At 51.3% G+C, this 28,000-nt stretch overlaps 1 protein-coding gene across 3 annotated transcripts; it reads right to left on the bottom strand.

The window, feature by feature from the left end:
* Positions 1-4,635: 4,635 nt before the first annotated feature.
* Positions 4,636-27,443, bottom strand: STRIP2 (striatin interacting protein 2; the record flags this gene model as incomplete). Of its 3 annotated transcripts, XR_014589948.1 has the most annotated exons (23): positions 4,636-6,044; positions 6,104-6,175; positions 6,234-6,777; positions 7,956-8,160; positions 8,921-9,025; positions 12,114-12,180; positions 13,517-13,617; positions 15,259-15,385; positions 16,127-16,224; positions 16,688-16,762; positions 16,884-16,955; positions 17,649-17,712; positions 18,368-18,433; positions 19,756-19,979; positions 21,112-21,312; positions 21,820-21,947; positions 22,059-22,165; positions 22,248-22,316; positions 23,220-23,340; positions 23,500-23,634; positions 23,718-23,792; positions 24,758-24,827; positions 27,294-27,443. XR_014589948.1 is itself a non-coding variant. In XM_083860101.1 (21 exons), 21 exons carry the CDS (start codon positions 27,441-27,443, stop codon positions 6,527-6,529), a joined length of 2,511 nt encoding a protein of 836 aa, XP_083716227.1. In that variant the 3' UTR covers positions 6,051-6,526. The 3 variants fall into 3 exon arrangements, 1 of the variants encoding a protein (XP_083716227.1); XR_014589949.1 differs by having other exon boundaries at positions 6,104-6,777; XM_083860101.1 differs by lacking the exon at positions 4,636-6,044 and having other exon boundaries at positions 6,051-6,777.
* Positions 27,444-28,000: the final 557 nt, after the last annotated feature.

Below are 28,000 nucleotides of genomic sequence, written 5' to 3' on the forward strand. Positions count from 1 at the left end.
GGGAATGGCTTCCCACTGCCACAGGGCAGGGCTGGATGGGAGATTGGGAATTCCTGCCTGGGCTGGAATAGCCAGAGAATCCCTGGAATGTCCCAGGCCAGGCTGGACATTGGGGCTGAGAGCAGCCTGGGGTGGTGGAATGTGGCTGGAATGAGATGAGCCTTCCAGCCCAAACCATTCCATGATTCCAAGACATCCCAGAGCAGCTATTTTGTTCCATCTTAGTCCTGGCTCACAGCCTTAGCTCAGAGCGCCTCAGCCAGACTTTGTGGTGGTTTTTTGTAAGGATTCACAAGCATTAAAGCCACTTTCACCCAATCCCTGTTTGCTCTTCAGACTGTCAGAACCTCTGAAGCCACCAGAGTGAGCTGATCACTGTCCCCCCTGTGTTCCCACCTGGCTTAAAAAAAGGTTTGTCAAACATTCTTTCCCACTGATTTTTTTTTTTTTTTTAATTACTACATGAGGATGTAATCCTGAAATAATTTGGCCTGTGTTCATCCACTCCTGTGCCTCTGCTTGTGACTCTGGATCTCCAACCAGGAGAGCAGCTGCCATGGATGTGGGATGGAGATCTCCCAGATCTCTCCCACCACTGCTGGTCACACAAATCCAAACGTGGTGTATTTTCCATGTAATGATTTCTAAAAAACTCCTTGCACAGCTCAGTGCAAAAGAGACCAAGATTTTTTGTTCTCTGAGGTGTGAGAACAGAGTCAAGGGCACAATCCTCAGAATCAACTGAGGCCACGGCATGAAAGGTGAAGATCAGGTGAAGAAAAATTTAAAAAATAATCAAATAATTAAATTTTTTATATAAAACACACAGACCCTCTATGGCAGGAGCAAAAAAGAGACAAAATAAGAATGTAAACTGCAGCTGATGGCAGATTATTTGCAGGATGAAACTACTTGAGCTCAGACTTATGTTTGAGATGGGACAAGCCTCTTTCACAGACCTTAATTGGACAGAATTTGTGGAATATTTCACATACTTGTGCCAGATTTTGCAGCCAGACAGTCACCTGAGTCCCATTCCCTGTTTTCTCAGGGTCTCTGGTGGATTTTGTGAGCACTTGTAGCTTCCTGGGAGGAATTCAGCCTGTAGCTGATCTTTCCAAATGTAAAAGATGCTCAAAAAAAAGAGCTAAAAATCAGAATTATGTTTATACTTGCACACAGAGTGAATTTGGGTAGGTCAGTTCTGTCCTGTGGGAAGGAACCTTTTGGATATTAGCCCTTTTCCTTAAAAAAAAAAGTGTTATCAACACTCCTGAAGGATCAAAGGTGTTTTTTACCATGGTTGGGTGTTTTTAGGGGCGGCCAAGACTCCACATCAAACTCTGGAGATGGAACCTGCAACAAAAAATTACATGGTTAGTTACACAGTGTAAAGGATCGGTGTCTGTGCCAGTCCCCACTAAACTCTGAGGGGAAAAAGGGAATAAAAAGTTAATTCCTTTAAAAAACAGGCCGGGGCGGGTCATCCCTAAAAGCTGATACTCACCTGTGAAATCAGCCGCTAATTGCCAAATTCCAGGACTCTGAGCTTTTCAGCAAAGCCCTCGGGGTTTACAATCACAGAATCATCCTGGACAAGGCTCCCAAGTCCGGCCGTTCCCCAGCACTGCCAGGGCCGCCACTGACCCCAGGTGTCCCCAAGTGTCACATCCACAGGGCTTTGAAATCCCTCCAGGGATGGGGACTCCATTCTACCCTGCAGCTGTGAGAGGGCTGGACAGCTCTTTCAGGGAAGGAATTTTCTCGGTATCCAGTCTAAACCTCCGCCACAACTTGAGGCTGTTTCCCTCCTGTTCTGTGGGAGCAGAGCCCGACCCCGACTCGGCCGCGCCCTCCCGTCAGGGAGTTGCAGCGAGCGAGCGGGTCTCTCCTGAACCTCCTTTTCTCTCCGGGCTGTCCCAGCGCCACCTCCCCGTGTAGAAACGGCAGAATCTCACCTTCCTGTGCCCACATCACCGCGGTTTAGAAGCGGCCCCGGCGCCTCTTCCCCTGCAGGGCCGCCATGCACCCCCCCCCCCCCTTCTTCCCCTCAGCGTCGCGTCGTCATAGCGACCTCGGGGGCGGGGTTTTGATGATGATTGACATACCAGTGTTCAATCAGCTGTCAAGGTACCAGCCCGTCGCCCAATCAGCTGCTGGGAGTGGTGCCCGCGCGCTCTTCCCGCCAGTGCGGCCGTGAGGGGGAAAAGGGCGGGGAGTTTTGGTGATGATTGACAGCCCAGCGTCCAATCCGCTGTCAAGGTATCAGCCCGTCGCCCAATCAGCTGCTGGGAGTGGTGCCCGCGCGCTCTTCCCGCCAGTGCGGCCGTGAGGGGGAAAAGGGCGGGAAAAGCTGTGAGGGGTCTGAGGGGTCTGAGGGGAGCGGCCGCCGCCATTCCCGCCCTTTTCCCACCCACAGCCAAAACCCCCAGGGAAATGTCACAAAGAGGAGAGAAACCCCCCACCACAATAACTTGGAGCTGAGAGGAGCAAGAGGCGCTTTCCAAAGGTCTTGGAAAGATTGGCGTTTGGTGGATTATTAGTAGAATATCCACCTTATTGCTGCGTGACACGGGGGAGTCTGTTTAAATACCTAGCTCAGCCTCCTTCGCCACAGAAATATTTAAAAACAACTTCTGCTTTGTCTTCTTGTAGAGCCACAGCTCCGGACAGCAGAGCCTGAAAATTATATTTAATGGAGGTTGGATATTTGCAATAAATCCCCATAAATTGAGGCCTGAGACACAGGGAATCGGTGGAGGCAGAGGGAGGGATAGGGACATGAAGGGTTCATTTTGTTTTCTGCACTTTTCTTTTGACACAATTTTATCCAAGAGTAGCAATGCTTCTAAAGGCAGAGTGATTTTTAAATTTGGAGGAAAAAATATGGGATAGAAGAGTCTCTCCTACGTCCATGAGCACCAGATTTTCATTTGCAAAGCACTAAAAAAAATAGACATAAGTGAAAAATATCAATAGGAGCTGAATTCCCTCATACGAGAAAAAAAAAAAAAAAAAAGCTTTTTAATAATTTCAGTATTGCCAAATTCCAACAAACACAAGAATGAGTCTGCCTAGATCATGAGTTTATTTTTACCTTTAACATGAACCTCTAAATGTGCTCTCTGCTGCATAAGGAAACTTCCTTCTTTCCTAATAAAAGTACTTGGTAGTGTAGCTCAGGAAAAAAAATCTGTGGATTTGGGAGTAAAATTCTCTTGAGTGAGCCTTGGACAATGACAGAAAAAATAAAATTATTTCTACTCTGTTCAGGGAAATTTTGTGTCATTTGTCTGAACAAACCACACAGCATAAAAGAAACAATCATAATTACACTAATTATCTTCTTTCAGCAAAGACAGCTGTCAAGAGGCCAAATTATAATATAATATTATAATAATTATTATCCAAAAAGGAAGGCGCAGAACACTGAAATATCCAAATCAAGGAGACAAAAATCAGCCTGTGCAGTCAAATGTTGTATTTTGTGCCAGTGTTTGGACCTGGCTGCAGAACAAGCTGCTGTTTACACACACAAGGCTTTGATAAATAATTAAAGGGAAGCTTCTCCAACTCCAGGAGGATAATAAGGCTGACCTCATACAGTCACTTCTGTGGTTACAAGGGGATAAACACAGAGTCAGCCAGGACGCCTCAGTGTTGTTATTTTTATGGAAATATTCACAGGAGAAAAAAAGAGTTGGTTTTATTTATTTATTTTTTTAGCCAAACTGAATGGATAAAGGCTAAATCATCTTTTTTTGGGAGGAGGGAATCACTCTCTTTTCACAGCTCTGAAAAGAACTTCGTATCTTTGTAGCCTTTTATCCTTCACTGAAATTTGCATTAAATTCCCCAACCAGCTCAAAAGTTGCTTAGAGAAGATTGAGAAATTAATAACTCCATTCCATGTGCTTTTCATCCCTAGGAAACAGGAAGAATTGACAAGAAAACAGAAGAATCTGTGCTGAGGTGCTGAAGAAAAGGACTTACCCACAGCAAAACTTCCAGCAACCACCTGTAAAGGTGAAAACAACAACAAAAAAGTTCTTTATTTCAATTACAACAGGAACTGGGAACACTGGAGGGTTCCTGGAACCAACAGCCCTGTTGGGGTGAGATAACAGATGTTCCTCCAGCTGTGCAGAAACCACCCAAAACTTTGTCCTGAAACTGCCTTGCTGAACATATAAAATTATTTTTCCTTAAATGATGGCTCCCAGCTTTTCTAAGAATTTTTAAGGAGGAGAAAATCCTCATTGTGAAGCAAAAAAAAAAAAAAAAAAAAAAAAAAAAAAAAAAAAAAAAAAAAAAAAAGTTTGAAACTGCTGCTTGCTTGCCAGGATGGGACATAAATATTTCAAATAAAGTTGTAGCCTCTCCCCAAGTCACTCTTTTATGCAGAAATTCAGTTTTTCTCTGGGAAGCAGAAAATTTGGTGGTGATGGTGTGAATAAATAGTAATCCAGGATAAGTCTGTACCATCCTCCACCACCCAGACGTTCAGGGAAGAATTTGTGTTCCTAATCTCTCTCAGGAAAAATAACAGGCGCTGAAAAGCACGATTTAAATATAAAATACAGAAAAATGCACATTAGGTATGTACTTTTTTTTTTAACATATTGTGGGAAAAAAACCAAAACACTTTGAGGGGAAAAAAAAGGTTTGGATCCAAATACCAAGGGCTTTTCTAAGTTTCTTTAGTCATTCATTCATTTTCCCCTTAAGTGGAGATGGGCAGGGGTGAGTGCTGAGTTTGAGGGATGTTTTTTGTCCTTAAAACAAAAACAAAAAACACAAGCATTTAAATTAAGATACAGGGAAAAAAAACAAAACAAAACAAACTTAAACAAACAGGTGTCCTTTAAAACTTGGTTTATTTTGAACAAAGGTGTATTTAAAAAGGTTTTAAAGGGTTTAATGCCATTTCCATGAACGAGGCCTTGGACAAACCCCACGAAGGAAACATTCCCAGGTTAATTAATCACTTAAGCAATTAGCACAAATCCTGCTAATAACAAACACTTGTTTATTCAGGGCTCCCCTGCCCTACATGAACACACGGTGCTTTGACAAACGCCACCCTCATGCAAAGCAGCTTTACCCCAGTGTAGTGCTGATTATTTAATTTAAGAATTAAGTTATTAAACTAGAAATAGGAAGTTTACAGCTCAATATCCTATTCATCCTGAAAGTTATGGACCACGGAATCCACCCATAAACTGTTCACCTAAGCATTTTCTCTCCCCAACTCTGAGACCCGGCACAGACATTCCCCCAAACAACCAAAAATCTGTGTGAAAACGGGGTTATTTAACGTGATATTTGTTGTCTTCTCAGGGCTGAAGAGGATGAGGAATCGTAGTGACACTCAAGGAGGAGAGAGAAATGGGAACTCTAACCTCCCCAGCTCCAAACACTGCACAGCACTGGGGTCATTTAACAGAGGTGAGAGAAGTGGAGGAAAGCAAAGGTGAGGAGGTGATGGATCGGTGTCCAGGGGACCATGCAGGACCTGTCCCTGGTGGGCTGGGCTGGGCTGTGTGACCCCCAGGGACAACACTCAATGTTGTCCTCATCCCAATCTGTGTTCCTGTGCATCCCAGGGTGCCAGGGTGGTGTTGGAAGCTCATCAGCAGCCAGCCAGAACCGAATAAATCCGAATAAAAGAGGCACAGCGATGGAATTCCCGGCTGGGAATCCTCACACCAGACACACCTGAGCTCTGAGCTCAGTGCTGTAAGGATGGAATTCCCAGCTGGGAATCCTCACACCAGACACACCTGAGCTCTGAGCTCACTGCTGTAAGGATGGAATTCCTGGCTGGGAATCCTCACACCAGACACACCTGAGCTCGCTGCAGGAGGGATGGAATTCCCGGCTGGGAATCCTCACACCAGACACACCTGGGCTCTGAGCTCACTGCAGGAGGGATGGAATTCCCGAATGGGAATCCTCACACCGAGCTACCAGACACACCTGAGCTCTGAGCTCACTGCGGGAGGGATTGAATTCCCGGCTGGGAATCCTCACACCAGACACACCTGAGCTCACTGCTGTAAGGATGGAAATTCCCGAATGGGAATCCTCACACCAGACACACCTGAGCTCTGAGCTCACTGCTGTAAGGATGGAATTCCCGAATGGGAATCCTCACACCAGACACACCTGAGCTCTGAGCTCACTGCGGGAGGGATTGAATTCCCGGCTGGGAATCCTCACACCAGACACACCTGAGCTCAGTGCTGTAAGGATGGAATTCCCGAATGGGAATCCTTACACCAGACACACCCGGGCTCTGAGCTCACTCTGGAACCTGCTCCGTGGCCTCTGTACAGTCTCCAAGAAGTCACAGGATAACCTCCAAAAAGAGGTGTCTGCTAGGCACAGAGAGACTCGGTCTCTTTAGAAAGTTTAAATTATATTTTTTCCCTCAGCTGTACTGAAAAAAAAACCCCAGATCCACCCCAAAATGTTCCTGTCCCCAGCCCGTGTCACCGCCGGCCCTCGGGGAGGCGGGAGCGGGTCACTGGCAGTGCAGCAGCTCCTCCCAACGAATGGGCTGCGAAAACACCTCCCGCTCCAGCCAGAGCTCGTAGGAGTAGTGGAAGTCCTCGGGCAGCTCCAGGCGCTGGCCCAGCACGCTCTGCAGGCAGTTGTCCACCGGGGCGAACTCCGAGTCCTGCGCCTTGTCGTACCTGCGGCTGTTGAAGGCTTCGATGTTGGCCCGCAGCGTGCACTCCTCGGCCTGGAAATCCCACGGCCTCGCGTCGATATCTGCGGGGAAAGAAACAGCACCCAGAGTGGAAAACATCCCTCTGACAAGGTCTGAGCAAAAGGAAGGCTCAGATAACCAGACTCACTTATTATTATTATTATTATTATTATTATTATTATTATTCCTAACCAAATCCCATTATTTTAAAGTGCATTTTAATTTAAGGTATCCCATAAAAATGTAATTATTCCTGCTTTAAGGACTTTATAATTATAGACACCCCACCACTTTTATTGAAAACCTCCACTGACCACTGAAGCAGCAATCAGGATTTAAAACATTTAAAACCTGGTGAGCTTATTATGAGCTTCTAACCCAAAATTTTTTAAAAATTTGGGCAAATGTACCTATGAATGATATTGAAAAGCTGCAATAACTATAGCATCATGTCACATTATCTAAACACATAACATGAAAAAAATCCCACTATTTTCAAAGCTGGCTTTCACAAGCTCTAAATCTGACAGTGCAGAACTCTGCCATAAAACTTCTGAAAAAATCCCCAATAGTGACAACAGTTTTGGAAGGTTTTGGGCCAAAGCAAGTCAAGCTGATTGCAAAGCCACAGGCAGAGGGATGAGCCCAGGTGTGACAGTTCTGGCTTCTCTTTCTGCCAAGGTTGGGATTAACACATGGGAGTAGCAGTTTGTGTTCAGACTCGGTGTTTATTATTTCTGATCTATTTACAGACTCACCAGCCATGAGCTCTAACTAGCAAGGTAAACACAGGTAAAATGGAGAGCTTCTAACTATTTCCAAGGTTATTTTAAGTGATAATCACCCAATAACAAGGTCACACCTATATTATTTATATTTTTGACCCAATAATGACCACCCAAGGCCTGCAATGCAGATCTTTTTCACCTAGTTACAGAAAACCACCCAAACCCATAAAGAAGAAGGAAGAAGAAGGTGAAGAAGAAGGACTCAGACAACACCCCAAATCCTCCATCTTACCCCATACATTAAAAAAAATCCGAAATCTAAGTTTTCACCCTGTGAGATCACACAATCCTATCCAAACCATGCACTCACAACCCCAGTGCTGTCACTCAATTTCAAGAGCCTGTTCCACGGCCTCAAGTCAAATGTGGTGCTTACTTGAGAGTCAGTGTTTTTTAGCCCAGGAAGGCTGAAATTGTCACCCTGCAGGGTTCCAACACCCAGCAGGACTCACCATTGCCATAGGCCCAGTCGTCGTTCATGCGGTGCCGCACCTTCTGGTAGATGGCAGACATGGTCTTCATGTTGCTCTTCCTCCACTGGCGCCCCAGGTACTTGGTCTGGATTTTCAGCAGCTTGAGCACGTAGAGCTGCATCATGGCCTGCTTCACCTTCAGGGCCCGCTTCAGGATGGGGGCTGACTTAAACACCACCAGCATCTGCCAGGAAATGGACACTGATTAACACAGGGGAGCCACAGAAAGGCTCTCTGTGCTGCTTTGGGCACCAACACCTGGGCCTTGTATGCCACAAACCCCCAGGAGGGAGAACAGGAGCCTTCAACACAACCAGCACGGGGCTTGAGGGTCATAGAAATAATGTTATTTGCAGGAGAAAAAGTATTTCTGCATTTGAGGCTCAATCTGTGATAGAAAAAAGGGAAGATGATGAAGAGCAGGAGCTCCAGCACTTCCACAAGACACCCTGAGCACAAGGCTGGGCTGAACCGACTGCATAGAGCCAGGGATGTGCTCCAGGTGAAATGCTGGAGGGTCTCAAGGAGAAAAAATATTTCTGCATTTGTGGCTCAATCTGTGATAGAAAAAAGGGAAGATGATAAAGACCAGAAACTCCAGCATTTCCACAAGACACCCTGAGCACAAGGCTGGGCTGAACCAGCTGTGTAGAGCCAGGGATGTGCTCCAGGGGAAATGCTGGAGAGTCTCCCAGGAGGGAGAACAGGAGCCTTCAACACAACCAGCACTCTCTGCACAGGGCTTGAGGGTCACAAAAATAATGTTATTTGCAGGAGAAAAAGTATTTCTGCATTTAAGGCTCAATCTGTGAAAGAAAAAAGGGAAGATGACAAGAGTAGAAGCTCCAGCACTTCCACCAGTACCCTGAATCTGCTGTGTAGAGCCAGGGACGTGCTGCAGGTGAAATGCTGGAGGGTCTCAGGGGGAGGGGACAGCCCCTTACCATTGTCCTTGAGTGTTTCCACTTGGTCAGCTTGTTGAGGATCCTCAGCAAGTTAATGCAGGAGAACAAATTCCTCCAGCAGAACTGGTTGTTGTCCCCGGCTTCCTGCAAGGGGAGAAGTGTAACCCTGACCACAGTGTTCAGCAGCACCACCACAGAGATGTCCTTGGGCAGAAATCTTGATTTTTATTGTCTGCATAATTCTTAGTTCTGGGGGAGGACAAGCAGCAGAGCTGCCTCCTCACTTGGGTTATCATCAGCACATTCTGGGGAAAGCCATTCTGAAACACTCTGATTTTAATCTGCTTTTCATTTAGAGTGAGAGCTAATAATGCGATAAATCACATTATCCCATCATGGGAAATCTTGTGGTAGATTTGTATTCCTTGTTCACAGCCAGAGAGCAAATGCAGCCAGGTGATCACCACTGCTTTTGGTAACTATATAAATTAATTCATGCTTAGGGCACACATCACAGACTAGTAAGAGGAAATCACAAATCAACACAGGATGACAAATAGCAACGTTTGTATCAAGAGGATGAAACCTTTCTGTAACAAAAAATCCCCTCCAGCCTAAGTGCTGCTGAGACATTGTTTTAAATATTAGGTAACTGTTAACACCCCCAGCTCCAGCTTGTGGAAATACTGCCCCTGGCACTTTGAGCAGTATTTCCACCATTGCAGTAACTTGCTCTATGTTTGAACAACTCCAAGCACAGGGGGAACGTCCCACAAAAATCCTGTTTGGGGATTAGTGCACAAAGCAAAGGCTGCTGAATTTATAAACCACTCACAGCCAGCTACAGCCTTCTTAACTCAGGGCAAAAACTCCACCCATTCCAGAATCTGGGGATCCTTGGGAGGAGTTTGGGGGAGCCCCTCCTGTTCAGTGTCCAATCCAGCTCTGAAAGCAGATTTACCCAAGAAAACCCCACCAGCGAAACCCCTTTGCTTTTAAAGGCAAGTGTCAAACAGAACCAAGGAATTCCTGAGGTTGGAAAAGCCCTCCAAGGTCACTGAATCCCAGCTGTGCCTGATCCCCAGCCCAGAGCCCTGAGTGCCACATCCAGGAATTCCTTGGACACCCCCAGGGACGGGGACTCCAAACCATCCTTGGGAAGATCCTTTCAGTGCCTGAGAGGCATCCAGAGGTGGGATGTCACTGGAATGTCACCAGGATGTCACTGAGGTGCTGTCTGGTGCTTTTGGGGTCCCAAACTGCAGTGCCCCTGCAGTGTCACATTGTGCCCAGGCCTAACCTGTGCCCTCTACACCAAGTAATTTTCCCAAAGATCCCAGTAAAATAAGCCAATATCTATTTCTTAGGCTGATGGATTTCTTTGTCAGCAGTCTGATGTTGTCTCTACAGATTCAAGTCGAGGAGGGTCTTTCCATCAGATTTATGGAAGGAGGGAACAGGTTAAACAGATTTTAATACCCCATTCTAAGGGGTGGATTAAGCCCTTTGCAGACCCCTCTGGAGTGACAGGAGAGGAGAGAAGGGGACTGGCCAGGATTTGAAGAGCCTTTCCCACAACAGAGTGAGTGAATCCCCCACCACCTCAGCCACTCCTGATTTACACCAGGTGGGGACAGAATTTACACCAGGTGGGGACAGAATTTACACCCTCCTTGGGACACAGCAATGCTGGGCTCGTCCTGGTTCTTCTTGGGAAAACCCAAACACACATCACTGTGCTCAACCCACTGAGAGCAGAATCATCTGTTCCATCCTCTGAGAAATGTGTTACGCTGGGATGTAAAAATCACTCATCAGAGTGGTAAAAAAAAAAGCTAAAGCAAGTCATGGAGTGATGGCTGAAGAAATATAAATAGGTGCACAAATATACACCTCGAGTACCAGGGTGTGTAATTCCTATTAAATCCTTACTTCCACTGGTATCCTCCCAAAGATGAACCCTCGTGGTAAAATTCAAATTGGTTTCTGCATATTTCCTAATTAAATTGCCCTCCCTTGAGGAGAACATCCAGCCTGAGGAAGAAATGAAAGGTGCTGCTGTCCTTGAATGTGACAGCTCTCAAACTGTCAAGACCCTACTGGGAACATTTTCCCTAAAAGCGCTCAGTTTTCTCCTGCAGGGTTAAGGCTGATTGTGAGCATTAGCAGGAGCCAGGGAGCTCTCAGTGATGTGTCACTAGGTGTCCCCATCGGTCCAGGATACCATGGAGGCTGGCAGGGCTGGATGGGGACACACAGCCTTCAGTAGCCCGTGGGCCTGGGGAAAACCTTTCTCTCTGATGATTTTGCCCTTTACACACCTAAGGAAAAAACCACAAGCCCTCAGATTGCAGCAGCACCATGAGATCATCCCTGCCCGGACTGGATTTGCTCAGGAACTTTCTTAACGGTTTAGGGTCCATTATTTCCTGTTAACTCCAATCTTTTCCCTGCACTCTTGGAGTCCAACCTCCTCTGCATTGAATTATTGTAGTTATGAACCTGGCAGCATTATTATCCCATCTGTGGTCTGTGTGTTAGCCCAGCCCATCCTGCTGGCCAGCCTCTGGAATACTTAAGGCTCCTCTCCATAGGGAATGTGGTTCATTCCTTAAACTGGTATCTCATAAAACAGGAGTGCTCAGAGCAATTGAAATCCAGGAGGCAACAGCCTCTGGGTAAATTATTTTTCGAAGCAGAAGAGTCTTGTCTTGATAGAACAAGAGGGAACAGCCTCAAACTGTGCCAGAGGAGGCTCAGGGTGGACAGCAGGAAGAATTCCTTATGGAAAGGGTGCTCAGGCCTCAGCAGGGGTTGCCCAGGGAGGTTTGGAGTCCCCATCCCTGGAGGTATCCAAGGAATTCCTGGATGTGGCACTCTGGGCTGGGGACAAGGTGGTGTTCAATCAAAGATTGGACTTGATGATCTTGGAGGCCTTTTCCAATCACAATGATGGTGGAATTCTGTGATTCTATTCAAAGGGAAAACCCTAAACCATTTTTATGGGGTGCCCAACACCAGCAGTGCCTCTTCCCCACTTCCCCACAGCTGACAGTGACTCAGAGTGGTGATGGGAGGAATTTTCAAGCCTGGAGAGAAAAAAAAATAAATCTAATTTTGAAAAGGTTGGGGATTAGAAGAAAAAGAAGACAGAGAATAGAAAACGCAAATCCTTCCTCATGTTGTCCCACAGAGCAATCCTGGCCACAGAAACCCTTTCTGTGCTGCTTACCAGACTTTCTGCTGTGAGCTCAGGCAAGTCACAGACCGTGCAATGTGGATAATCCAGGACAGAGATGCTGCAGATAACAGGAAAGAAGAGGCTCATTAGGAACCAATTAACAGGGGGGAAAATTTTAACATGATTTATATGATCATGCCCAGGAATCTGTAACACTTTTTCCTGCTCTGTGCCTGGAAATGCAACGAGTAATTTGGGTGGAGAACAATCCCATCTCCAGCACATGAAGAAGCATCTGAATGGGATCCCAGCCTCAGAACTGCCTCACCCCTCAGTTTAATGGAGCACTGCTGGCTCCAGAGCTCCATCCTGAGTGCATTAATAAGGACTCAAAGGATTTGGATCCATTAAGACATGACAGATGAGTTATTCATGTGCATATTTAAAAAGGGGGGGAAAAAAAGTAAACAAAATAGATCTGAGGTTCAAAGAGAGGCATCTGATTGGCAGTGAGAAAATTCATGGTGAGTGAATATTCAGAGTATCAGGTTTTTCAAAGGCCTCCAGGCCTGAGGGATTTGTAAAAGCAGTCAATAAATACTGAAATTTACACCTCCCTGGCTCAGAGCATCCATCTGCACATCCCACCCCACTTACAAGTGCATTTCCTGCCTGTGAAACCTCCATCCCAGAGCAGAGGAGAGAGCTGAGTGCTCCTGGGATATGTTTCCTCCTCACTTAGAGCACAGGACCAAAAGTGGAAATATTTATAGCAGGAGAATCAACATATTACTTCCTATTTTTCTATGCATGCCACCTCGCACAGACACAACCATACCGTGCAGGAGACAGACCAGCCTACACACGCAGCTGAAGAGCAACAAAAAGAGCATCAAAAAGGAAAAAAAAAAGGATCTTTTTATCATTCCAACATCCCTGTGGAGCTCCTCTCCAAACAGAGAAACCCTGCCCTGTGGAAGATCTGTGCTGTCTCAGGTCTTTGATCCTTGCTGGTCCAGCCAGTGCCCTGCTCCAAACAGGGCTTGTGCCTCAGTAAAAGGAAGTGACAACTATGGGAAACACGAAAGAGTCAGGAAAACTGAATTCCAGCAATAAAAAATGGGAAAGACCTGGAAGGTCCTACCCCATCTGGCCTTGATGAAGCTGTGGCCCAGAGATGCCCTGGATGGTTCCCCAGGAGCCCATGTGAAGATGAAAAACTATTTTATTTTAAAGATTAAGCCTATTTTATTTTAATACTATTTCAGCAGCCCAATCAGAGATTGGAAACCCAGCATCCAGTCATCGTCATCATGCCAAAGGGATTTGCCCCCTCCACAAATTTCTGTAGTGGATGGGACACCCCAAAGCCGTGTGAGGTCACTTGGGTCCCCTCAGGACAGCACAAACCCTTCCTGCCCCGTCCCCTCTGTGTCCCCCACCAGTGGCTGTACCTGTTTTTGGCAGTGATGTAAGACATGATGTTCTGGTTGAAGAATTTCAGGATCAGCGGGATGCAGTTGGCAAACACCAGGTGTTGGGACACGTACTCAAACTGGGGAAGGGAAGGGAAATGGGTCAGCACCAGCTGGGAATGGAAACCTCTCTCCAACCAAAAGCAAAGCACTTGGGATGGTGCTCACAGACACCTCACAGACCATTTTCTCCCTGGAGTTTGGTGTGTAAGGTTTGTGTCCTGGAAAATTCCATTTGCCAGAGAAAAGACATGCAAACATCATGGCTTTAGGAATAGCTGCACCTTACAGCTTTTGAAAATTAAATTTGTGGCAGAATGATGTGTGGGGAAGAGGGAAGGAGCTGTAGCTATTACATGAGAAAATACAATAATTCTATTGCTCTCACACAATAATCCCAGTTCCCTTAGAAATTTTGACTGAACTAATATCTCTATTTTCCTGCCTGCTTTTAATTTCTCTCTCCCTCAAAGCATTAAATGTCTTCAAGGTCCCTTCCAACCCAAACCATTCTACAGCTCAATAACACAACAAATCTCTCCTGTCCTCCTAAAGATACAAACTGCAGCAAAACCCAATCCTATCCATCCTGCCCTTCTCTCCATCAACATCTCCAATTTGAGAGGCAAGGAACAGTTTGTTCTCATCTCAGCCTGGTGCCAGCTGTCAGCATTGGCACACCACAGATGACACAGCACTGGGATGTGCTGGTGACTAATCGACCCTTCCAACCCAAACCATTCTGTGCTTCAGTGATTCCTTCATTTCAGACCTGCTGGGGTTTTCATGGTGCTCCCTGAGACCACCTTTGTCACGGAAAGAACAAACCCACCCAGATCAGACACACACACAAAAAAGCAGAATCAAGGGGGATGAAACCCTGCAGCTTTCTCCAGGCTCAGCAAAAAGCTACAATTCCCTCCTGCCTGGGGGGAAAGAAAGGAGAGCAGCTGCTTTGAAGTGAGAAAAATTAATGAAGGGATGTGGTGGGGTGGGGGGGGGGAGCAGAACAAATGTAGGATTGTAAAAATGTGGGAGTTGGTTTCATTTTACCCAATCCAATAGGTGGATTTATATTTATCCTCAGTTAAATATCAGTGGGTTTTGTAAGGCAGAGGGATTTGTAGCATGCCTAAAGCTTTAAGAGAAAAAATTAGAAAACACTAATTGTTTGACTTGCAAAATGAATGGAAAACTGGGCCACAGCTCATATTAGTCCTTGGGGGTTTTTTTAACCAAGGAAAGCCCTGGAGTGGGTGCAGTTTGATTGGTGCCATGCAGATGGAACAAAAATCACATTGGGAACAAAAAACAGATTGCAACTATGACCCAGACCTCCTGCCTCTGTTGAAACTGGAGCCCCAAGAACCTGATCCTGCCAAAACCAGATTAGGTGACCTCGTGAGATCCTTCTCAGCACTATTTCTGGGCATTGGAGATGACAGAGCAAAAAAGAGTCTTGCCTAATCCCCTTCCTCTTCCCCTTCTGCCAGGGAGGCTCGTGCTGCCTCCTAAATTTAACCTGAATGGATACTCCCAGAAGCCCAAAAGCTCCTGCCAACGAGAGCAGAAATGATGTTGTCAAAGCACAACAGGGTTATCCCAACCTGAGTGACCCTGTACAAACCCTGGAGCCATGGAAATGTGATTACAGCTCCTCATGGAAACTCTCCTTGGAAGTCTCCTAGGAGAGGGTTTATCAGGACCTCCTGTGGGCCCACCTGGTAGATGTGGTTCAGCTTCAAGTGCTTGAGGAGCAGCAGCAGCAGGGCCGAGATGCTCTTGACAATGATCTCCTTGTGCCTGTTCACGTCCATGCCCAGTTTCATGCTCTGCAGGACGGTGATGCTGCAGTGGAGGGACAAACAGCACCGGGGCTGTGGCAGCAGGGAGGACCAAGGGATGAGGAGTTCTCATTCATCTGGATGAGCTCTATGAAATCAAGGACCTGCACTCCCCACGGGACTCCCATTTCCACCCCTCCTACCTGGTGGTGCCAAAATAGGTTAAAAAAGGAGGAAAAAAAGGTGGATTTGGCTCCAGCAGGAATGCTGGTGGGGTGGTAGGGAGGACACCTCTTATGTGCTGACACATCTTTATGATTTGGGTCAATTAGCAGGATTTTATCATTAGCTTGGAGTGGCTGCACTCAAATCACCATTGCAGCATCACTGCCTTGGCTTTGACAGCTCTGCCCTCGTGCCAACAGTAATTTACACCTATCCAAAGAGATACCCCAAACCTGGAGCCCCTCAAACCTTAATTTACACCTGCCCAAAGAGATACCCCAAACCTGGAGCTCCCCAAACCTTAATTTACACCTGCCCAAAGAGACACCCCAAACCTGGAGCCCCCCAAACCTTAATTTACATCTACCTAAAGAAATACCCCAAACCTGGAGCCCCTCAAACCTTAATTTACACCTAGCCAAAGAGATACTCCAAACCTGAAGCTCCCCAAACCTTAATTTACACCTGCCCAAAGAGATACCCCAAACCTGGAGCCCCCCAAACCTATCAGCTCTGCTGCTTGGTCCAAGGCTTGGTGGCAAGGCTGGGATGGCTGGTGGCCACCTGGTGAGGGACTTACGGCATCTCTTCAGGCAGCACGTCTGCCAGGATGTTGATGGAGTCAGTCTTGGCCTTGGAGGTGGGAGCAGCAGCCAGGAGGATCTTCAGCAAAGCGATCTGCAGGAGAGGGAAGGTGTGAGGGATGGCCCAGGAAAGAGAATTCCTTCCTTCTCCTTCACTTGCTGAAATTGGACAACTCCAAGCCAACTTAACCAGACCACACTCAGCCTGACAGACAGGACAAGTGTGGGGAGATCAGCAGCTCTGTTTGATCCTTATCCTGAAGCATCACATATGCCTGAGCTCTGGCAGGGTGGGTAAAACAACACAAGGAACACCTGGAGTTTAAATGCATTAAAAACTCTGTCTCTTCCCACAGAGCCCACACAATCCAATCAGCATCTCAGAATCTGAATCCCTCCTCTTGGACTGTACTTTCCTCCCATCTCTGCTCAGGATTCCCACCAAAATCTCACCCTCCAGGTCCTGGACACCCTCCTGTGCTGAGCTCTGCAGCTCCCAGCCTGGCACCATTCCCCATTCCAAAGCTCTTCCTTCCTTTTTAGGAATAGGGGCTCACCATGTACTGGGGGAGATTGTACAGCATCGCTCGATACAAGACCTCACAAGGGGTTTCTTGGACTTCCTCTTCCCCCTAGGGCAGAGAAGCATTAAAAACAAGGGAAAATGGAGTAAAAATAAGAATGGATTTATGTGACACCTTGGAAACCTCCCATCTTCTCTCTGGTGATGGGGCGAAGCAAATTCCTTCTTACCAGAGACATGGGGCACTTCTCCAGCTCCTCCTCGTTCTTGATCTGGACATCTGAGATGGAAACATACTTGTGCTGGAAAAACACAGAGACAGAGGCAGAGCAGTGTCACAGCTGAAGGAGGACACACAGCCAGGGATGGTCCCAGCAATATCCCAGTGAGGTGTGCAGGTCACAGCAGAGCCACGGGGAGCTCATCCCTGTGTGGGACATCCCTCTGTCCCTGAAACCCCTCACACCTGCCTTTGGTTACTTCCACCTGCTCCTTCTGTTTTTTCTCAAGTTGAAACTTTTTAAGGGAGCAACAGAAAGTTGGGGAGGGCAGTGAAGCTCTCTGTAAGGAATTAGAGGGACAGTCACCTCCAAAAGACAACCCAGACCTTAGATAGGGTCAGTTGGCCTCTGGAGGGGACTCATTCCCTGTGGAGCACTGCAGGAGCTGAGGCTGGCTGTGCTTCCCCTTGGGAACAGCACTGGTTTGGGAATGTATGTCCAAACCCAGCTCTGAAAGTCTGTCACCTCCAACACACATGGCAGACACTCACCAGGAAGCAGGAATGCTACACCTTGGATAAAGGGAAAGTAAAAATGCTGGGGAGACTGCCTGAGGACTCAGTTTTTCTTTTTTTTTTTTGCCTCAATTCCTGCAAGAAGCTTTTCCTGTGGCAACCAACTTTTTCCTCCCTGCAGTAACTGTGTTTCAGTGAGGTTGGCCAGGAGGATCCAGGTGGTGGATGTCCCATGCCATGTATGGAGCCACCATCTCACCTGCTTCAGGGTCTTCACACTTTCATGGATCGGCCGCGGGAGCCCAATCAGGGTTTCTGTGTCCCTGGGCAAGAGGAAAGAGGGTCAGCACTGGAAAACACATCCATATTCAAGCATTTCCATGTCCTGACAGGTAAAAGAGGAAGACTGGAGGATGCTGAATGCATCCCAGATGGGCCAGAAATTGGGAGAGGTGTTGGTGTGAACTGCTGCCCTCCCACCTCCTCCCCATCTGAGAGAGGAGAGACATTGGGGTGAAGAATTGGGGTGAAATCAGATTGAATCAGAATTTGGGTGAAATTAGATGAAATCAGAAACAGGATGGAGCCAGTCTGAGCCCAGCACTGCACCTAAAAATGAATGTACCCTGCTGGGCCTGTCCCAGGATGACTCTGCACCCGTAGCTTGATTTATGCACAAACTGGGTAATTTGCTGTGGATACCAAACTCTCTCAGCTGCTTTTTGCATCAAACCAGTCCCTGGCTTGGGCCAGCGGTCACTTATTCTGGGCTAGGTCTGATTTTTAATAGAAAGAGGCCCCTGGGGACCAGTGTCTCCAGGAACGTGTTTTTCTAGCACTGCTTTCATTGCTGCAGCTCTGGCAAACCCAGCATTGCCTCATCCTGAGCTGGGAAAACCTGAGCTTTGTGGACACCTCCCACCACTTAACCCCAACTGATGGAAGCTACAGGGCAGGTTTTGTGGAGGAAACACTCACTGTCCCAGCGTGAATCCGATGAATTTGTTCCTGCTTGCTTCCAGGAAATGCTCGATGTCCTTCTGTCTGATGGAGCAGCAGAGAGAAAAAAACAAGGAGAAGGTTGGAAAACAGCCACGAGAACAAGATCACAACCTCAGAGTGATTTCTAGCAGCAGGCAAAAGCCACCTTTGCCCTCACAGGCTGGGAGCAAGGTGAACCTAAACCATTTGTATTTGCTGTGCAACTCCACGGGGACGTGCGAGTAGACAGAGAGGAGTTTCCTACAACCAGCACCTTTGTCTCCACCTCCTGTGCTCCTCACACGCCTCTCCAAGGAGCATCTGCTCGCTCTGAGGGAACAAATGTCGTCTCCACAGTCTGTCAGAGCACACGCTGCTCCAACAGCAAGCTGACATCTTGTCCACCTCGGGCACCTGTCATGGGAACTGCTCGGCATCTCTGCGCTGCAGGCAGGACACGAGCTGTGAGCCAAGGCTCTCCTGGACAGAAAGGAATCCTGCTGAATTTCCAGCCAGCAGCCAAGGGAAAGCAGCAGCCATTTGATTTCAAAGCTGGGAGTGTTAAGTGATGTGGAGTACCACAGTGGAGATCCTTGTGGGAAACCAATTCCTGCTGTGTTTCTGCTAGGAATGCTCATGACAGATAGAGTTAACCCTGTCACTGCTCTTATCTCAAAAATATCTATTTGCTCCTGTGTTTTAAAGGGACTGGATTAAATCCAGGCTTGGGATAAACAGCAAAAAAACCCCTCACATGGATAAGAGGAAAAGGAGCAGAGGTTTTCATCCTTTTCTCCTAACATTCCCTCATTTCATGTGTGGAAAACTGTCTTAGGAAAGAAAGGCACCAACTCCTTTATCTGTAGATGTTTTTCTCTGCCACTAAAAAAAGGCTTCACCAAAGAAAGGCACCAACTCCTTTATCTTTAGATGTTTTTCTCTGCTTAAAAAAAGGCTTCACCTGGCAACACAGGGGTCCTATTCACCCAACAGGATGTCATTAATCAGCTCCCAAGATGATTAGTCAAGGACTTTGTGCTACCAAGGTCTGGCTGGGAAAGCTGACCCTGTTCCCACAGCGCCCCAGCAAAGCATCTCCTTCCCAAATACAACCTGGGATATCCAGAATTGGATCACCACTAATTGCCAAAAATTTGGATTGCCCATTTTTTGGCTTGGGCTGGGTTTAACTGAGCTCTTCCCCGGGGTTTACACACTAAACTTGTGGCAAAGTGGCCAATCCAGAAAGGACCAAACCTGACAAAAAGAGAAGTGGCATCACTTCAGTTCAACCAACTAGAGGCCAAAAAACTTCCCAAAAAACTGCAGTGAGCTCCAGGACAGGTAGGGCTGGGGAGGATGGCAGTGACAGCAGGTGGCTTTACCTGACTTTGGGGGCCCAGGGGAGCCCCTTGGGGAAGGAGACCCTCTCGATGGGCAGGCGCTGAGCTGGCATGGCAGGGATGATCGTGTCCCTCTCCATCAGGTCCAGCTCCCCCTCGATCCCGCTGTCCACGTCATCATTCTCCTCTTCATCAACCCCTCCTTCGTCGTTCTTGAAGGGATCTCTCTCGTTGTAGATGTCCAAACTGTCTTGTTTCATCAGGGGCTGCAGCAGGAGGGGGAGGGAAAAATTCAAATCACTTCAAGGATTTTATTTTCCTCTCAGGTGCTGGCAGCAGATGTCTCCATCCTGAAAGGATCAAGCTCTCGGATGTTCCTCAGGTAAGGATTTCCCTCCTAGCTGCTGCTACCAAGAATAATTCCTTCTGTACTTCTAACCTTGCTGCTCTAGGAGATGTGACCCCATTTTCCACCTTAACTCTTGGGGTTTCCATCTGACATCTCTTAGCAAAAGGCATTTTTATCCCCAGACCATAACACAGCAACTCCAAGAGCAGAGCTAAAAAAAGAGCTTGCTGTGAGCTGGTGCTTATCAGCCCTTTGCCATAAGGTCAGGATGTCCTCTGGCTTCCTCTGGATCACACACCCCATGGGGCTGATCTGTTGCAACTGAAATTGGTGGATGAAAAACTGGACATGCTCTGAACACTGACCCCACAAACCCCCCCAGTGTGGGCAGCAGGGGAGGGGGGATTCTGTCCCTGTGTCCCCTCAGGTGAGACCCCACCTGCAGAGCTGCCCCAGCCCTGGGGACAACTGCAGCAGCACCTGGAGCTGCTGGAGAGTCCAGAGGAATCCATGGAGCTGCTCCAGGGCTGGAGCCCCTCTGCTCTGGAGTCAGGCTGGGAGAGCTGGGAATGTTCACATGGAGAAGGGAAGGCTCCAGGGAGAGCTCAGAGCCCCTGGCAGGGCCTAAAGGGCTCCAGGAGAGCTGCAGAGGGACTGGGGACAAGGCCTGCAGGGACAGGACACAGGGAATGGCTTCCCACTGGGAAAGAGGAGATTTGGGTGGGATTTTGGGAAGGAATTCCTGGCTGGGAGTGTGGGCAGGCCCTGGCACAGGGTGCCCAGAGCAGCTGTGGCTGCCCCTGCATCCCTGGCAGTGTCCAAACCCAGCCTGGGTGGAGCTGTGAGAAACCTGATCTGATGGAAGGCGTCATTTAGAACTGGATGATCCTTAAGTTCCCTTGCAACCCAAACCCTCCCGTGAGCCTAAACCCAGAAACACCGGAGCACCTGGCAGGGAAAGGGAACCACAACCACGAGCGCTCCTGGCTCCTCCTGATGGCACCTGCTGGAAACCCCATCCCAGCCCGGGAGGACTCTTCCATTCTCACCCTGCGGCTGCGGTGGCCCCGCTTCTGCTGCTGCTGCTGCTGCTGCTGCTGCTCCACCAGCTCGATGGCGTACGTGGGTGGGGAGGCGGCGCGCATCCCCCGCACCACCTGGATGCTGTCCTCGGGCAGCGGCGGCAGCCCCAGCTCCTCCCGCCGCCGCACCTTCATGGCCTGCAGCGCCTCGAACCCGCCCAGCGTGAACTGGGGATGGAGAGAGGACAGGGAGTGCACCCAGAGCGCACCCGGGGTGCACAGCCCTCCTGGCTCTGTCCCTTCAACGGGGACAGCACCACGGCACTGGTTTGTTCTCCAGGTCCCTCCCCCAGCCCACCCTCACCCCAGAATCACCATTGGGTTGGGAGAGACCTCCAAGATCATCTAGTCCAACCCTAACCCTCAACTAAACCACAGCACCAAGTGCCACATCCGATCTTTTCTTAAACACATCCAGAGATGGTGAATCCACCACCTCCCCAGGCAGACCATTCCAATACTTTATTTACCCTTTCTGCAAAAAACTTTTTCCTAATATTCAGCCTATATTTCCCTTGGTGCAGCTGAAGACCAAAGAAGGAATTGTTTCCCTGTGTCAGCTCCTGGTGCCATCCTAAATAACCCCATTAGGAGTTGTTTGATGGGGAACATCCAGGCTGCAGCAACATCATTCCAAAATGGAAGTTTCTGGGGCAAGGAAAGGTTTTTACTCACCAGGAGGACCTTCCAGAGCAGGAGCAGGACCTTCTTCATGGGGAAGTGTGGAGCGTGGCCGCTGCAGAACTTGGTGACCATGGTGAAGAGCAGCAGAGCAAAGGGCTCCTCAGCGTGCACAGGGAAACCTGGTGGAGAAGGGAGCAGGGTCAGAGCTGATCCCCCAGCCCTGAGCTCTCCCTGCTGGTTCCAGCATGACACAGGGACCTCAGCAGGGCACAGTGAACTCTGGGGCTCACTCAGCTCTGTTCTGAAGGTCTCCCGGCAGGTTTTCCACTCAGGGGGATCCGTCTCCTGCTCCACACGGATGTTCTCCACCATCAGGTACATGACACTGAGCAGGACCCTGGGGACAGCAGGGCAGCCAGGTGCTGTGGTCTCCCTGTCCCCAAAGGTGGTGTCACCCCCGCCCAGCCCTGAGGGGGTACCTGAGCTCTGTGCTGTCTGCCAGGGAGATGGCTGGCTTCCTCAGGGCGCTGCTGCAGGCCTGGCTGTTCCTGCAGAGGAGGGAAAAGCTCAGCCTCAGCCCCCTCATCTCCACCCCAGCCAACGTCTGCAGCACTGGGAGTGTCACAGCAGGGGATGTGACACGGCTGGGGCACCTCCTGAGGAGGAGGAGCGTGGGGAGAAAGAGGATGAGGAGGAGGATTGAAGAGTGTGAGGAGGATGAGGTGAAAGAAGATGAAGAGGAGGGTGAGGAGGATTGAAGAGTGTGAGAAGGATGAGGTGAAAGAAGATGAGGAGAAAAGGGTGAGGAAGACAGAGAGAAGGAAGATGAAAAGGAGGCAGGTGAGGATGAGGACAAGAAGAAAGAAGATGAAGAGGAAAAGGGTGAAGAGGGTGAGGAGAAAGAAGATGAAAAGGAGGATGGGGAGAAAGAAGATGAAGAGGAGGGTGAGGAGGATTGAAGAAGAGTGTGGGAGGATGAGGTGAAAGAAGACGAAGAGGAGGAGGATGAGAAAAAAGTGAGAAAGACAGGGAAAAGGAAGATGAAAAGGAGGAAGGTGAAAAGGATGAGGAGAAAGATGAAGAGGAAGAGGATGAGAAGAAAGAAGATGAGGATGAGAGGAAAGAAGAAGAGGATGATAGAGGAAAAGGGTGAGGAGGGTGAGGAGAAAGAAGTTGAAAAGGAGGAAGGTGAGAAGATGAGGAAAAAAAGAGGAGGTAGAAGAGAAAGAGAAGGATGGAAGAAGAAGGTGAGAAAAGTGGGGATGAAGAAGAGGAGGAGAGCAAATTGTATGGAAGAAGAGGAGAGAAAGCAGATCATAGAACCACAGAATCATTTTGGTTGGGAAACACCTCCAAGGTCACTGAATCCAAGAAGTGGAGGGGTGAGAAGAAAGAACGAAGTGAAGAGGACAAGGAGGGAGAGGTGGATGAGGGCAGCACAGTCCTCTCACTCAATCTCCATGTTGAGAAGCTCCAGGAAGGCAGAGAAGGTTCCCAGCTGGTACAGGAGGAAGCTGTTGTGCCGAGACCAGTGCAGGACATCACCTTCATTATCACAGTCCCCAAAGACACCTGGAGAGGCCCCAAAGAGAAACCCTGGTGAGGGAACCTCTGGAGCCCACAGCACCACCCCAGGCAGGAGCTTCACTGCCCCAACCCAGCACAACCCCGAGAAAGGCTTCTCCCAAACCCCCTTGGCAGCAGATCTGTCCATGGGGGACACGTCCTTACCCTGTGCCAGGTACAGGATGGCCCGTGCCACTCTGAGCCTCTTGTCCCTGTTGACCACCTCCAGCCCATCCAGCAGGTGCATGACGTAGGCCTTCTGCTGAGCCCTGTCCAGCTCCAGCCACCTCCTGTCTGGCACTGGAAAAGGGACAAGACCTCCAGCTGAGTGCTTTCCTGAGGGTCCTGCTCTTGCCCCAAGCCCCTGAGGCCAGAGCTGGTACCTTGAGTGTGAAAATCCTCCTCGAAGCACCTCCTGTTGTGGCTCAGCTCCGGCTCCTCGGTGTAGCTGTACAGCTCTGGTGGAGACAGGGATCAGCAGGGACCCTCCTCCTCATTCCCAAATTCCTTGAGAGTATCCCTGTGCACCCAGGCAGACATGGGACAGAGACCTGAACTGCTCCCTGAGCTCTCCTGCAGCTCCAAGGGCACCTTGTGGCCACCCAAAATTCATCACCTTCATCCCCATGTCCTGGCTGGGCTGTTCCCAGCTCCTGCTGTATTTGCAATTTCATTGGGGTTTTTGAGGGGACATTTTAAGCAGTTTGGGAATGAGGGGAATGTAGGAACACCCAGGCAGGGCCTGAGCTGATCCCACACCCAGCAGCTCGGATATTTGGGGTCCTGCAAATAGGGGCTGGACTGAGAGGGACACGATTTTGCACCTGTTCCTTGTAATTCCTGCCTGTTCCCACAGAATCCCACTAGTCCTGAGGTGCTGAGCAGCACTAGGAGGACTGAAGTGATCCTGCAGGGAAGGAGGAAGGATCCCTCATAGAGGAAATATGTTTGGTTTTTTTTTTTTTTTTGCCAGGCCAGCCTCGTGCAGCTGAGCTACACCGAGCTAAAAATAACCCAAACCCCCCCCCCCCCCAAAATAACCTAAAAATATAACCCCCCCAAAAAAAATAACCCAAATTTTCTCCGGACACGCTGGGGACGCCGGGGTTACGGAGCCACCGCACACAGCAGGGACACACAGGGGACAAGGACACCGATAAAGGGTGACACGTCCTGCCTGGGCTCTGTCACCCGACACTCCACCCTCCTGCCACCCCCACCCCAGGGGGACCTGGGGTAATCCCCGTGTCCCCACGCGTCCCTTCTGTGTCCCCAAGGAGCGAGTGGCCCTCTAATAATAACCCCGCTCTCTCTGTCGCTGCAGGGATGTCACCACTCCATATCCATCCCCCATCCCGGCGGGATTTTCGTGGTTTTTTCCCTATAAATAAATAACAACGCAGCGCCCAAAAGCTGCTTTCACCTGCCAGCTCAGCGCCGTGGCCGTCGGCATCCCCGTACTCGAATTCCAGGTTGGGACAGTCCACGGAGCCCTGCGGAGAGCGGGATGGGGGTTAGCAGGGGCTGGCACATCCCTGGGGATATTTTGGGATGGGGGTTAGCAGGGGCTGGCACATCCCTGGGGATATTTTGGGATGGGGGTGAGCAGGGGCTGGCACATCCCTGGGGGTATTTTGGGATGGGGGTTAGCAGGGGCTGGCACATCCCTGGGGATATTTTGGGATGCGGGATGGGGGTTAGCAGGGGCTGGCACATCCCTGGGGATATTTTGGGATGCGGGATGGGGGTTAGCAGGGGCTGGCACATCCCTGGGGATATTTTGGGATGCGGGATGGCCGCCAGCACTGGCAGCCTTTGCGCCAAAGCTCCTCCAGCAGCGATGGGTCTCCCGGGCTGGAGCTGTTTAAAACACAGCGGAAAATGTGTGGAAAAAAGGTGTAAATCCGCTTGTAAAACCAGCGTTTCTCAAAGCAAAGGCACGACACGAAATGCCGGTGAATATTAAAAACGAACCCCGGGGTTAGATCAAAGCAAAAGCTCCCCCGGGAGGAGGATGCTGCGGATCCCTGAGCTCCGGTCTCGGCAGCGCAGACCCGACAGCTCCAGGGGCTTTGCCTTCCCCATCTCCCCCTCCTCCCCTGCGGATGAGGAACTGGAGCATGAAACTCCACCGGAGGATTCCGGCGGGGCCAAGGCCGGCCCTGCCCCGGGTGAAGGAACACATGAATGAATAATCAACTCAATTAACATCATTTCCCAGGCCGGGTCTCAGTGTCCCTGCTCGGCAGCCGGGCTGGAATTGATGCGATTAATATTGATGACCCGCGGAGGATGCGCGGCTCCGGGCTGAGCCCGGCTGGCTCAAACCCACTGGTTTTTCACCCAATTCTGCAGCCTAGCCCAGGGGGGACTTAAAGCCGCTGAGGAATTCAAAGCGTGTGCAGCCCTGATCCGCTTGGAGAGACCGAGCCGGGGGGGCAAAGCAAAGCCCAAAATTCACGACCAGGGACCCTTTGGGGGTGAGGGCCAGCCAAGTGTCCCCCGTCCTTTGCTCTCGAGGGTCCCACGGTGGTTTTATGGTGGCCGGGGACATCAGAGCCCGGTGGGATCCTGGTGACCCCATCCCGGTCCTGCTCCCCCAGCCTGGCAGGGCAGGGCAGGGCAGGGCAGGGCAGGGGCAGGGCAGGGCAGGGCAGGGCAGGGGCAGGGCAGGGGCAGGGCAGGGCAGGGGCAGGGCAGGGCAGGGCAGGGGCAGGGCAGGGGCAGGGCAGGGCGGGGCAGGGCGGGGCAGGGCAGGGCAGGGGCAGGGCAGGGCAGGGCAGGGCAGGGCAGGGCAGGGGCAGGGCAGGGGCAGGGCAGGGCAGGGGCAGGGCAGGGCAGGGCAGGGGCAGGGCAGGGCAGGGCAGGGGCAGGGCAGGGGCAGGGCAGGGCGGGGCAGGGCGGGGCAGGGCAGGGCAGGGGCAGGGCAGGGGCAGGGCAGGGCGGGGCAGGGCAGGGCAGGGGCAGGGCAGGGGCAGGGCAGGGGCAGGGCAGGGCAGGGGCAGGGGCAGGGGCAGGGCGGGGCAGGGCAGGGCAGGGCAGGGCGGGGCAGGGCAGGGGCAGGGCGGGGCAGGGCGGGGCAGGGCAGGGCAGGGCGGGGCAGGGGCAGGGCAGGGATGGGCAGGGCAGGGCGGGGCAGGGCAGGGGCAGGGCAGGGGCAGGGCGGGGCAGGGCGGGGCAGGGCAGGGCAGGGCAGGGCAGGGCAGGGATGGGCAGGGCAGGGCAGGGCAGGGCAGGGCAGGGCAGGGATGGGCAGGGCAGGGCAGGGGCAGGGCAGGGGCAGGGCGGGGCAGGGCGGGGCAGGGCAGGGCAGGGCAGGGCAGGGGCAGGGCAGGGGCAGGGCGGGGCAGGGCGGGGCAGGGCAGGGCAGGGCAGGGGCAGGGCAGGGCATGGCAGGGGCAGGGCAGGGGCAGGGCAGGACAGCCCAGAGGGGTTTGGTGGTTCCCCCGTGCCCCGGGGGGATGAAGGGGATGGAGAGGACCGGGATCTCGGTGAGGGGCAAAGCGGAGCCTGCAGAGTGTGGGGCAGCCCAGGGCTCAGGTGAGTCCCCAAAACTCACCTGGGCATGGGGCTGGGAGATGCCAGTGGTGCTGAGCCCGCACCCCAAAACTCCACAGCTGGGTTTTCACTCTCTCCCTCCCTCTCTGGCCCTGGGGGTGCAGCGGGAGGTGGCGGGGCCGGGAGCGCCCCTGGGGCACCGCAGGACGCTGAAGCCACCCCCGCAGGACCCCTAACGCGCCCGGTTTGGGGTAGGGAGCACCCCCAGGGCCGGGAGCTCCCCCAGGCCTGGATAAGGCTCGTTCCGCAGGAGCCCCAGCCCCGGAGCAGGAACCCCCAGCCCCGGAGCAGGAACCCCCAGCCCCGGAGCAGGAACCCCCAGCCCCGGAGCAGGAACCCCCAGCCCCGAGCAGGTCCCGTCGGAGCCCGGGGGGGGCCGGCACCGAGCTCCGCGATCTCACCTCGGACTCCTTCCGCTGGCTCCTGAAGAGCTCCCGGCCCTTGGGCAGCGGCTGTGGCTGTGGTTGTGGCTGTGGCTGTGGCTGGGGCTGGGGCTGGGGCTGTCCCGGCCGGGCCCGGCCCGGGGCTCCGCCGCCTCCCGCCGCCTCCATCCCGCCGCCGCCGCCGCCAGCACGTGGGGCCGGGCCCCGCCACGCCCCCGCCACGCCCATTGGTCCGCCGGGACAGGGGGCGGGGTCCCGGGACACACCCCCGCATCGCCATTGGTCCGGAGCGGGATGGGGCGGGGCCTGGGGTAACGGCGGAGGGAGACAGGGGAACACGGGGGTACCTTGGGGTGGCGGGGCTGGGGACACACGGGGGGACGGGCTGGAGGGGGACAGGGGGTGTCCCTGGGGTGGGACGGGCTGGAGGGGACAGGGGTGTCCCCGGGGACACACGGGGGGACAGGCTGGAGGGGGACAGGGGGTGTCCCTGGGGTGCTGGGAACAGGGAATTCTGGGGAAAGAGGAATTATAGGGTGTCCCTGGGGCGCTGGGAACAGGAAATGCTGCCATGGGGGTTGTGGGGTGTCCCTGGGAACAGGGAATGCTGCCATGGGGGTTATGGGGTGTCCCTGGGAACAGGGAATGCTGCCATGGGGGTTGTGGGGTGTCCCTGGGGCGCTGGGAACAGGAAATGCTGCCATGGGGGTTATGGGGTGTCCCTG

Source organism: Zosterops lateralis (genome assembly GCF_965231275.1).
Source record: "Zosterops lateralis genome assembly, chromosome: 4".
In the NCBI taxonomy this organism is placed as follows: domain Eukaryota; kingdom Metazoa; phylum Chordata; class Aves; order Passeriformes; family Zosteropidae; genus Zosterops; species Zosterops lateralis.